Source organism: Impatiens glandulifera, unplaced genomic scaffold (genome assembly GCF_907164915.1).
Source record: "Impatiens glandulifera unplaced genomic scaffold, dImpGla2.1, whole genome shotgun sequence".
Classification (NCBI taxonomy): Eukaryota; Viridiplantae; Streptophyta; class Magnoliopsida; order Ericales; family Balsaminaceae; genus Impatiens; species Impatiens glandulifera.
In genome coordinates, this window is record NW_025919556.1 from 76,651 (window position 1) to 88,085 (window position 11,435).

At 39.2% G+C, this 11,435-nt stretch overlaps 1 protein-coding gene across 1 annotated transcript; it reads right to left on the reverse strand.

Moving 5' to 3' along the window:
• Nucleotides 1-3,553: 3,553 nt before the first annotated feature.
• Nucleotides 3,554-5,065, reverse strand: LOC124918165 (keratin, type I cytoskeletal 9-like). The gene is made up of 2 exons (XM_047458372.1): nucleotides 4,887-5,065; nucleotides 3,554-4,568 (listed from the first exon to the last, which is right to left on the reverse strand). Exons 1-2 carry the CDS (start codon nucleotides 5,063-5,065, stop codon nucleotides 3,554-3,556), a joined length of 1,194 nt encoding a protein of 397 aa, XP_047314328.1.
• Between the last annotated feature and the right edge of the window lie 6,370 nt (nucleotides 5,066-11,435).

Sequence of the window (11,435 nt, forward strand, 5' to 3'; positions counted from 1 at the left end):
CCACAACCGACCAATTATTTTTGAAGAACTGTGCATTAAATCCATTAGAACATGGGCTTTTATTCCCATCAGTACTAAACAGAGCTTCTTTAACCTCAACCCTCGTGACCACCCTTATTAGCCCGCGAGTATCTTCTGTAGAGATTTTCCTATCAAGAATCTGATACAAGGTATTCATGTGACTTTGATGCTTCTTTCTTGTATCCATAAGCTGCTTATATAAATCGATAGTCAAATTTTGTACACCCTTTTGACCATGAGCATATTCACCATCATCATTATTCAGCCTGTACACATTGTTTCTCATGTTTCTAGCCTTGCATTTTTTGTAAAAGAAAGCTGAGTTTTTGTCACCCAACAAGTGACAGCTCTGTCTTGATTTCTGTCTTACAAAATTATCTTCAAAAAGACTCACCTTTCTGAAGTTTTCAAGTGCATCCCTTTCTGTTTCATTGAGTTGTTCATCACTATCATCCCTTAATAACCTTTTCTGAACATCTTCTAGTTCTTCTCTAGCAGCCATAACTCTATTAGTGATATTACTGAACATCTTCTTGTCAAAGCTTTGGAGATGATTCTTTAGGAGCTTAAGCTTCTCAGAAACCCGGTACATGTTGAAACCCCTGACATCTGTAGACCATACGCTGTCGACAATACCCTTGAATTTGTCGTTTTCCATCTAGAAATTGAAAATTTTAAAGGGCCTTTTGAACTTTCTTCCTTTTCCTAGAACAATTTAATCGGGCAGTGATCAAATATACCCGAATTCAGAATGTAAAGTTGACTTCTCGGAAATTGGTTAATCTAGTTTTCATTTACTAGACATCTGTAAATTCTACTTCTTCTAATTTCCTCAGTCCTCTCATAGAAGACCGAGTGAAGAAGTTCCCAGAATTGATAGGCTCGATACAACCCATATCTCTGATGTAGTCATTAAAGTAAATCATATCCTGAGTTATTTCAGATTCTGGGCTACGACCAGTTTCGTTTATGATTATGTTATAATCACTGAGGACAACCCAAGAATTATCATTACTGATCCAGTTTCTAAGACAATTCCAGATGAGTCTTTTGTTAGTGCTTGAGTTTCTACCATGGACAATAGAAAAATTAAAAAAGATTCTTGTGATTCTATCTTTGACCTCCACCAGGATTGCTTAATCATTCGAAAAGAGATCCCTGACCTCAACAACTTTGTATACTAGATAACCCAGATTATGCTCGTTTTATCATTTGAGTTGTGAATGATTTCCCAACTTCTATCAATACACAGCTTGTTAACCTTCTCAACGTTCCGACTTTTGAATTTTGTCTCAAGAATACCCATAATAGTGATCTTCTAGTTCACAATGATCCTCCTAATTTCTTTGCATTTCAGAGGGTCATTGAGTCCCCTTATGTTCCGTGTCACTTTATTAATGAATGGATATAAGTGTTGGATTCCTGACTTTCTAGACTGTCCTGGACCTTTTCATTAGAGAAATCATAAGCATCACTTGCCTCGATATCCTCAATGGATACAACTTGATTACATGGAATACTATTTCCATTGAGTGGGGGTTTCCTCAGATAGATCTCATCTTCTCCCGTGATAGAGTCAGTGACTTCTGAATCTAGGATCTTTTTGCTTTATCTTCGATTTACAGCTTTGAAGGATCGACTTTATCAATAAAGACGGGGGTCTGACGATTGATGAAGGCTTATGAAAAATGATTTGAAGGAAATCTTGTTAGGGATTTGATTCACTGTCTATTCTACGCAAACTCTTGTAAACACTTGAAACATAATCAAGTGCGGAAATGTTTACTTACGTTTGAAGCTTAAGATGAAAAATGAGAAGATGACAGAGAAGAACAACACAGCAGTTGTTTATGGATGTTCGGAGCAAACTCTCCAACGTCACCCCTTCTTCCAACCACCGCAAGGATTCACTATAATAAGACTTGAATCAAATACAGTTTGCACACACTTAGCTCACTGTTGAACAGAAAACACTCTGTTCAACTTACAAGATGAAGAATATCACTCAGCTAAAGGATGCTTTGATTCTAACTCTCTCTTGATTAACACAAAGTAAAGCAAGAAAGCAGCTAACAGTTTTTGGATGTTTAAAAGCTTTATTTCTTAGTGAGTTCAGTAAGCAAGATGATCGTGATATATTCACTCTCTACAATTCCGTCCATCCTCTTATCCGTTGTCCTTTTGAATCTTTAAATATGCACAGGTACCAACGACCGAATCTTCAGAATGATACGTGACACTCTTCCATTGGAACGCCTCCATAGTACACAACAGACTCTTAATACAAGGATCGTGGCTGTACACAACAGGTAGTGCGCCGAATATTCTTCAGAGATTTACCCACAAAACAGGTAGTGGGAAGGATATTCGCTTACGTGTCATTTGTTGATTGGTTGCATCAGGTTGTCGTACTGATCTTCACTAGAAAGTGGAGCAGGAGTAGTGTACAGTTGTAGCACGTGGGTAGGCGGGTGCTAGCTTCAAGCAACTGCTTAAGAAAGCAATTAGACGTATTTCAATTAGACGACCTCGTCTAATGAAATAAAACGTCCCCGTCTAATAACATACTCCATTAGACCACCTGGTCTAACGGGATTAAACTTACATCTAATTAAAATCACTTCAGACTATTCTGAAGGAGTTAGACTGCACGTCTAACTTTCACCAGTTAGACTAGACGTCTAACTTTCACTTACTACTAGAATGCACGTCTAACTCTATGAGTTAGACTGCACGTCTAATTACGGTTCTACTTCAGACTTGTCTGAAGGAGTTAGACTCCACTTCTAACTTTCACAATCCATTAGACTTGCACGTCTAACTCCACGAGTTAGACTGCACGTCTAATTCCGTTTTATTAGACTCCACGTCTAACTCTGCTGAGTTAGACTGCATGTCTAATTCCGGATCCATTAGACTGCACGTCTAACTCCGCTGAGTTAGACTACACGTCTAATTTCGGATCTATTAAATTGCACATCTAACTCCACTGAGTTAGACTGCACGTCTAATTCCGAATCCATTAGACTTCACGTCTAATTCCGAATTCATTAGAGTACACGTCTAATTACGGAGTCTATTAGACTGCATGTCTAATTCCTACAGTTAGACTGTACGTCTAACACCGCTTAGTTAGACTACACGTCTAACTTCGCTAGTTAGACTACACGTCTAACATCATGCATCTAATGCCAAATCGGTCTAATGAACCTCATTAGAAACAAGTCTTATAAAATCTGACTTCGATACAACTGCATCAAAGACAATTAGATGCATAAATAATCCATTCATCATTTCATCATCAAAATTCCAATAGTCAAACTATTTAAACACTTAGTCAAAATAATTTGACTCGACAATTTCCCCCTTTTTGATGATGATATTGAAATCATGCGTAGATAACAAATTAAGCATTCATCATATAAATTCAGGGTAAAACTTGTTCATCCATGACATATAACCACTTTCAAAACCAATATTCCAAAAACTTAGTCAAAGAAACATAGTTTAAAACAAAGTAGGAGAAAGGAGATCATTGTTCTTCCCTTTTCACTCTAGGATCGATTGGATAATTGAAACCTCCACCGCTTACTCCTTCACTAGTTAGCAGGTTTTGGAACGGAGGAAGAGCACGACCACCACGACCGCTTCTACTTGATCTCCCACCACGATCACCACCACTGGAACGACCTCCTCGATCACTACCAGATTTCCCACCACGACCACCACTACTGCATTGGCCTCCACTATCACCACCGCTTCGACCTCCTCTTCTTTTGGTTGGCCTTGGATTTTCATCGTTGGTTGGAGCGCGCTTGGATCTGGTACCGGTTGATACCCCGTTACCTCTTCTACTAGGCTCACCTTGAGTGATACGTGTCTGTTCTATTTCAGCAACAACTTTCGCATTTTCTTTTTGTTGAAACTTTCTTGCAATGGAGTCGGCATACTCCAACCTTTCACCTTCTGTTATTCTCAAGCTTCCTTGAATTTCAATGAACTGATTCTTGTACAATTCCATTGAGTCCATGACCTCACGATGATTATCAAGATTGATTTGTCTTTCAAGACTCATCATTTCCGATTGAGTACTGAAGAGCTGCTGTTCAAATTTTGAGAATTTTGAATTTGAGACATGAGTCTCAAACGTATTCTTCTTCATTGTATTATCCAATTCTTTGAGGATTTTGACACATTCAACAACCTCTTTTCTATCCTCTTTCTGGGTCTTCAAAATATTTACTACATGTGATCCCATAGCCATCACATTCGTTTGAAGAGAGGAAAACAGAGAAGTCATAGATTTCAGAAGCTTGGTACCGTCTGCGGAGGATCCTTCATTGGATGAATCATCTTGTGATTCTGCTGCCATGCTCTGAATGGGATTATCTTCGGTGTGAATCTGCAAGGATTGCTCAGGTTCACCCTTCTCAAATTCATTCCCAGTTTTATTTTGCTCTTCTTCTTCCAGCTCCCTTTCTGCTCTTTGAAATATTTCATATTGATTTCTCTTGCTGTGGAGAGGATGAAGAATATTCTCATGAAGACTGCAAGCAATAACATCGGGAAATGGAAGAGGCTTGACAGTTCTAGCATTTTGATCATGTTCCCCCTCAGACGAGGAACTCTCTTCTTCTGAATCTTTGTCTTTTGAGGGTTCCCCCTCAAATCTCATAATCTCTGGCTAATTAGCTTCAGCCTCCTCTTCTTGAGCTTCCTCCATTCTGACAACAAGGGATACCACAGCCTCTTTTTCATTTGGAGTTTGAACGGACTCCACAATGATTTCTTCCTCTTGAGTCACCAGAGCTTGGACCAACTCTTAAATAACAACTTCTTCTTGAATTACAAGAGCTTGGACTGACTATTGAATTATCTCTTCTTCTTCTTCCTCTAAAGATGGATTCTCTTGAATAGGTTCCTTATTTAGCTTGACAATGGGTTGAGCCAGTAAACGTCTTTCTTCTGCAGAGAGATTTCCAAATTCTATTAGAAGAGTAGCAGCTTGCTCATCTATATCAGCATTGTTAACAAAGACATCCATTGGTTCATCTTCATCGGAGAAAATACCGAAATAGCTAACTCCTTAGCAGTTAGTTCTATTAACATATCTCGTGACTACAAAAAGATAATCAGCCATGATCTCATCTAACCTCTTTAAGACTTTTACTTCCACTTCAGCACCTTTCTCAATAGGGTTGAAATTGGATTTTCTAGCTTCAAGGATAGGAAATAAAGCTCTTCCTCTCAGACAAGCTTTGATAAGATCTTTTCTTTGCAGAGCTTTCGACACCTGCAGAGTCTTAGACCATTTAAGAACCTTCTTTTCATTCGCTACAAGTTTACGCCATTGGGTACTTATTCCTGACCTAGTGATGACCTCATCATACTAAATAAACATTCTGTTCTAGCTCCACGAGTCAAAATTTTCCATCTTTTCAGCATCAATAGCCTTGACTTGATTCATCATGAGGTCAACAATGCATGTTGCCTCAGAAACATCTTCACTTTCTTTAATTGCAACGTTTTTCCCTTTCCCAATAACCTCAACAGGTTTTGGAGAAGGTCTTGGTTCACCAAAAACAATTCCACATGACTGCCTTGTGGAACGCATCAATTCATATGCAGATATAGGTTTCTTGAAGAGTCCAGGAGGAAGCTCTCCTCGAGTGAGTTTCCCGGTTACAATTGAATCTTTCGAAATGGGGTTTGTGGAGGAAGGCTCTCTGACAGAAATAGAGGGAGCCTTTTTAGCATCATTACCAACAACAAGGGAAAGTACTACACCTTGTTCTGGTTGGGCAAGTTCTGTAGCACCAGCGGCTACTTGATCAGTTTGTTGAACAGGAGACTCAGTCCTGTCAATATTCTCAACATTTGGACCAGCTGACTCAACAGCAGGCCTTTCAGCATATTCCTTTTCAGGAATAAAAACAAATTTATCTTGTTCCATTACAGGAACATCAAACTTGGGCACATCGGCCAGAGATATAGAAGGGGTTACCTTTGATGAAGGCTTCATCGATTTAGACGCGCGGGGCGCCTTTGACTTGTCACTTCTTGAGACAGATGGCCTTGAAGATCTCTTCAACTGACTGGCAGCGGAGACATGGGAGACATTGGAATGGTGGCAAGTTTATCTGGACCTTACCTGATTCTGGAATCAACGGTTTCAGAATCCTTCTTTGAAGAGCTCCTTAGGCTCGTAGAACTATCCTCTGATTCATTAACTGTCTTGGATCTCTTTGCTCCCGTTGACATGATGGAAGCAGTTGGCTGTTTAGATCGAAGAATCGATTTTCCACCTGTCTGTTGGCTGGAAGCACCCAAATTCGTTTCCTTACGATTCTTCATTCTAACTAGTGTGTTAACAATTGTGAACACATTATACACCATTGTTGATTTGATCGGTTCGGGTTCGCCCATCGGAACTCCCAAATGCTCCAACAATCGGCTTACTTGAGCAGCAAACGTTATACTTTCTTTGTTCTCCTGGTTGATGGAGAAGTAGAGATTGTTGAATAATGTTGATGCCCAGTTGACCTGGATTCCTTTTGAAATGGCACACATATAGTCAAATCGATATTGACTATAGAGGTTGAATGAACCAACCTTCCCTTAAAGCGCTTTAGCCACCACATCATTTAGCAAAATAAACTGTGGTTTAAGGACATTCTTACTCCCGTTTATATGAATCGCCGAGCCATTAGTAGATAAGACCTTCTTCATCTCTTCCCTTACTTCCGGTGACAGATTCTTTTTGTAGGTGTGACCCTCCGACGAAAGTTCGAAGAGCTCCGCGTAAAAGGCTTCGTCGAAAGATACTTCCATCCCGTTTACAGTCGCTAAGATGAAATCGTCCACCATTGTTGCTGATTTAAAGAACTCTCAAACTTCCTTCTCGTAAAAGATGAAAGGACCGCCAAGATATTTTTCGAGACCGGAATACTCAAGGGTTCTGAACATATATACCACTTTCGGTTGATCGAAGGTGTAGACTGATGGAAAATCCACTTGCAAAGTACAATGACCCAGCGTGATTCTCTTGTTCATCATTTTCAATACAATTCGAACAGACACAAGATTAGCACAGATTTTTGAAAGAGAAAGACAAAGAAATTTAGGGTTCTTAGAGATCTTGATAGATAAAAAGCTTTCAATCTCATGCAAAAATGTCCTTATATAGATCGTGGGAAGTTATGCAGGATAACCGTCGTTTTTCCTAGGGGTATGACCCATCATTTAAAATTAGACGTCCTTTCCAAAGAGTTATCATTATAATGAGGGTATATCAGTCATTCTCTTATAACTTGATAGACACGTGTCTTCATGTTATTATGAGATAACTGTTTTAATGTTTGAGCGGGAAAATTAGATATCTCCTCACGTAGATAGTTGTCCTTGATCAGTCTAAAAGGCATGTAGTTAGACGTGTTTCTTACTGCACGAATATATAAAACTAAACGTCTATTAGATGTGTGGGTCCATTAGACGCATACGTCTAATTACGTGTTGTAACGAATACGTCTAATGTCTATTAGACGTGTACGTCTAATTCTGCATAAACATCACGTGTTAGACGTGTGTTTGGTTAGACGTGTGTTTGGTTAGACGTGAGCATCCTCTTGCTCGTGACGTAAAAACGTCTAACGTCTATTAGACGTGTACGTCTAACCGTGTTGGTTTTAAACCATGACATATAGACTTAGATGTATTGATTGTGAGCAAAAATACGTCTAACTACAGACCATTTCCTTTAGACACTCTTGTCTAGTAGACCGATTAAGGTCATTCATCTTGAGAGTATCTTTACTTTCAGAGTAATTTTTCCCTCTCATATTGTACAATTACAAAAATGAATAACCAAATGTTTTGAGATCCTTAGAACCAAAAGTATTTTACTACAAAACACATAAAAACATTTATTCTTCTGAAATGGCAGAGCAGTCATTGTTGATCCTCTGAACTGCATACTCAAAAGAGTATTCTCCATGCTTCATTCCTGCTATCCTCCTACATCACTTACATAACAAACTATTTACAAACTTGGTACACATATTCATTTGGGTCCTCGATCAATTAGTCCCTTAGGAATCCATATTGACATATTCTAATTGATTTCCCATGTTGCGTTGTAATTAATGCGTATGATTTTGACTTACCAGACGACTTTCTGCTAGCCACTGATCCCTTAGCTTTTGAAGAAGACTTTCTTTTAAAATTCATTGACATTGAGTCAGGTTTTAGATTGCCAGACTTGCTAGCTACTTCCAATTTGTTCTTCAACCAGCTAACGGTCGGCGGAACATAAATAATTTCATTCTTAATAGCTACTTCTTCGTGAATAAGATCAGATTCACTATCAGTCAAACTCCCTTTAACAAATCTTATTGGCTTAAGCTTGCCATTTGCTGAGTTTGACGTTTTGCAGGAAAGATTAGGGTCATTGCCATGAAATCCTAGACCGGATCTAGATCCAGCAGATCTTAATATGCTGATCTGATATTTGACAGCTTCTCCAGACCTTGTCCATGCACTAACAACATAGTTTGACCTCTTGTTTTCATCGGAAATCGTTTGAATCTGTTCTTTGAGCATCGCATTCTCAGATGAGATCTCTTTAACTTTCTTTTCAAAAAATTTGATTCAAGAGTTTGAGGTAAAATTGGTTGAGATACAACAGGTGAAGATTTAATTTCATTTATGGATTCTGCTAGCTTTCTGTACTCAATGACCATGTCATTTAGTGCAACTACAAGTTGTTTCCTTGAAAATCTTTTAGAAGAGAAGTCTAATACCTCAGTTTCCTGAGTTTGTTCTTCATCTTCTCTTGCCATGAAGCAAGCTACTTCTTCGTCATCACTGTCACTTGATGAGAAGTAAGAGTCACGGATGCTTCTTCGATTCTTCTCGTCACCTGCAATAAGAGCCTTCATCTCTTTTCCATCATCCTTAGTGTCTTCACGTTTTGGCTTCCGGCATTCCAATTGATAATGACTTAGAATACCACAGTTAAAACATCTAACATTAGCCTTTGATTTCTTATTATCATTAGAATTTGAAGAGCTTGAGTTAGGTTTTCTCTTCTTCATTAAGTCGCCAAACTTCTTCACGAAGAGAGGCATGGCGTCGCTGCTCAGTTGCTGTGCCTCCATCTTCACATCAGTAGTTGCAGGTGGCTCTTCAGCAGTCACCAGGGCTTTGACAATGATAATGGATGTGGATTGATCTTCTTCAATCCTGCAGTTCAGCTCGAACTCATAGGCCTTGAGATCAGCAAACAGATCGAAGAGAGAGATATTGTTGAGATCTTTGGACTCCCTCATAGACATCGTCTTTATGTCCCATTCCCTTGGAAGAGCACGCATGACCTTGATAGCAAGCTCCCTGTTGCTATAGGTTTTGCCTAGTATGGATATGGATGAAACAATCTTGCTGAATTTGGTATCGAACTCGTTCATGGTTTCACCAGGACGCATCTTGAAACTGTCAAACTATTTCTTGTTTTCCTTGGTTTTCTCGTTTCCCTCACACAGTTGGGTGAGTCTGGCCCAGACCTCTTTAGCAGTATCACACTCGATAATGTAGTTGAACATGCTATCATCGAGAGATCTGTACAGAACATCAAGAGACATATTGTTGAGGTTGTTCTGCGTCTTTTCTTCACTGGTCCAATCAGCTTTCTCCTTATCAATCTTGATAGGACCTTCTGTGATGACACTGCACATATCGTCATGAAGAGAAGAGAGATCAACACAAACACTCTTCTTCCATGCGATGTAGTTCTCTCCAGAGAAAGTTGGAATAGCGGTTGCACTGGCATCTTTGGTTATGGTTGTCATTTTTCAGGAAAGGCTTGAGAGTAGAAACAGGGCTCTAATACCAATTGATAGGATCGACTTTATCAATAGAGATGGGGGTCTAGCGATTGATGAAGACTTATGAAAAACGGTTTGAAGGAAATCTTGTTAGGGATTTGATTCACTTTCTATTCTACGCAAACCCTTGTAAACACTTGAAACAGAATCAAGTGCGGAAATGTTTACTTATGTTTGAAGCTTAAGATGAAAAATGAAAAGAACAACACAGCAATATGTTTATGGATGTTCGGAGCAAACTCTCTTACGTCACCCCTTCTTCCAACTACCGGAAGGATTCACTATAATATGACTTGAATCAAATATAGTTTGCACACACTTAGCTCATTGTTGCACAGAACACACTTTGTTCAACTTACAAGATGAAGAATATCACTCAGCTAAAGGATGCTTTGATTCTAACTCTCTCTTGATTAACACACAGTAAAGCAAGAAAGCAGCTAATAGTTTCTGAATGTTCAAAAGCTTGATTTCTTTGTGAGTTCAATAAGAAAGATGATTGTGATAGATTCACTCTCTACAATTCCGTCCAGCCTCTTATCCGTTGTCCTTTAGAATCTTTAAATATGCACAGGTATCAACAGTCGAATATTCAGAATGATACATGGCACTCTTCCATTGGAACGCCTCCATAGTACACAACAGACTCTGAATACAAGGATCGTGGCCATACACAATAGGTAGTGCGTCGAATATTCTTCAGAGAATTACTTGCAAAACAAGTAGTGGGAAGGATATTCGCTTATGCATCTTATTTTTATTGGTTGCATCGGGCTGTCGCACTAATCTTCACTAGAAAGTGGAGTAGGAGTAGCGTACAACTGTAGAACGTGGGTAGGCAGGTGCTAGCTTCAAGCAACTTCTTAAGCAAGCAATTAGAGGTATTTCAATTAAACGACCTCATCTAATGAAATCAAACGTCCCCGTATAATAACATACTCCATTAGACCACCTGGTCTAACGGGATTAGACTTACGTCTAATTACAATCACTTCAGACTAATCTGAAGGAGTTAAACTGCATGTCTAACTTTCACCAGTTAGACTGCACGTCTAATTTTCTCTTATTATTAGACTACATGTCTAACTCCATGAGTTAGACTGCATGTCTAATTACAGTTCTATTTCAGATTTGTCTGAAGGAGTTACACTCCACGTCTAACTTTCACAATCCATTAGACTTGCACGTCTAACTCCACGAGTTAGACTCCACGTATAATTCCGTTCCATTAGACTGCACGTCTAACTCCGTTAAGTTAGACTGCACGTCTAATTCCGGATCCATTAGACTGCACGTCTAATTCCGGATCCATTAGACTGCACGTCTAACTACGCTAAGTTAGACTGCACATCTAATTCAGAATCCATTAGACTGCACGTCTAATTCCGAATTCATTAGATTACACGTCTAATTACGGAGTCTATTAGACTGCACGTCTAACTCCACGTGTTATACTGTATGTCGAATTCCTCTAGTTAGACTGCACGTCTAACACCGCTTAGTTAGACTACACATCTAACTTCGCTAGTTAGATTG

Bases quoted from the DNA above. Each gene is read 5' to 3' on its own strand.
- LOC124918165 (XM_047458372.1), bottom strand. From the start codon at position 5,065: ATGGATGTCTTTGTTAACAATGCTGATATAGATGAGCAAGCTGCTACT. The intron at 4,569-4,886 runs GTCAGTCCAAGC...TATTGCTTGCAG, and splicing joins GAAGAAGAGATAATTCAATA to TCTTCATGAGAATATTCTTC.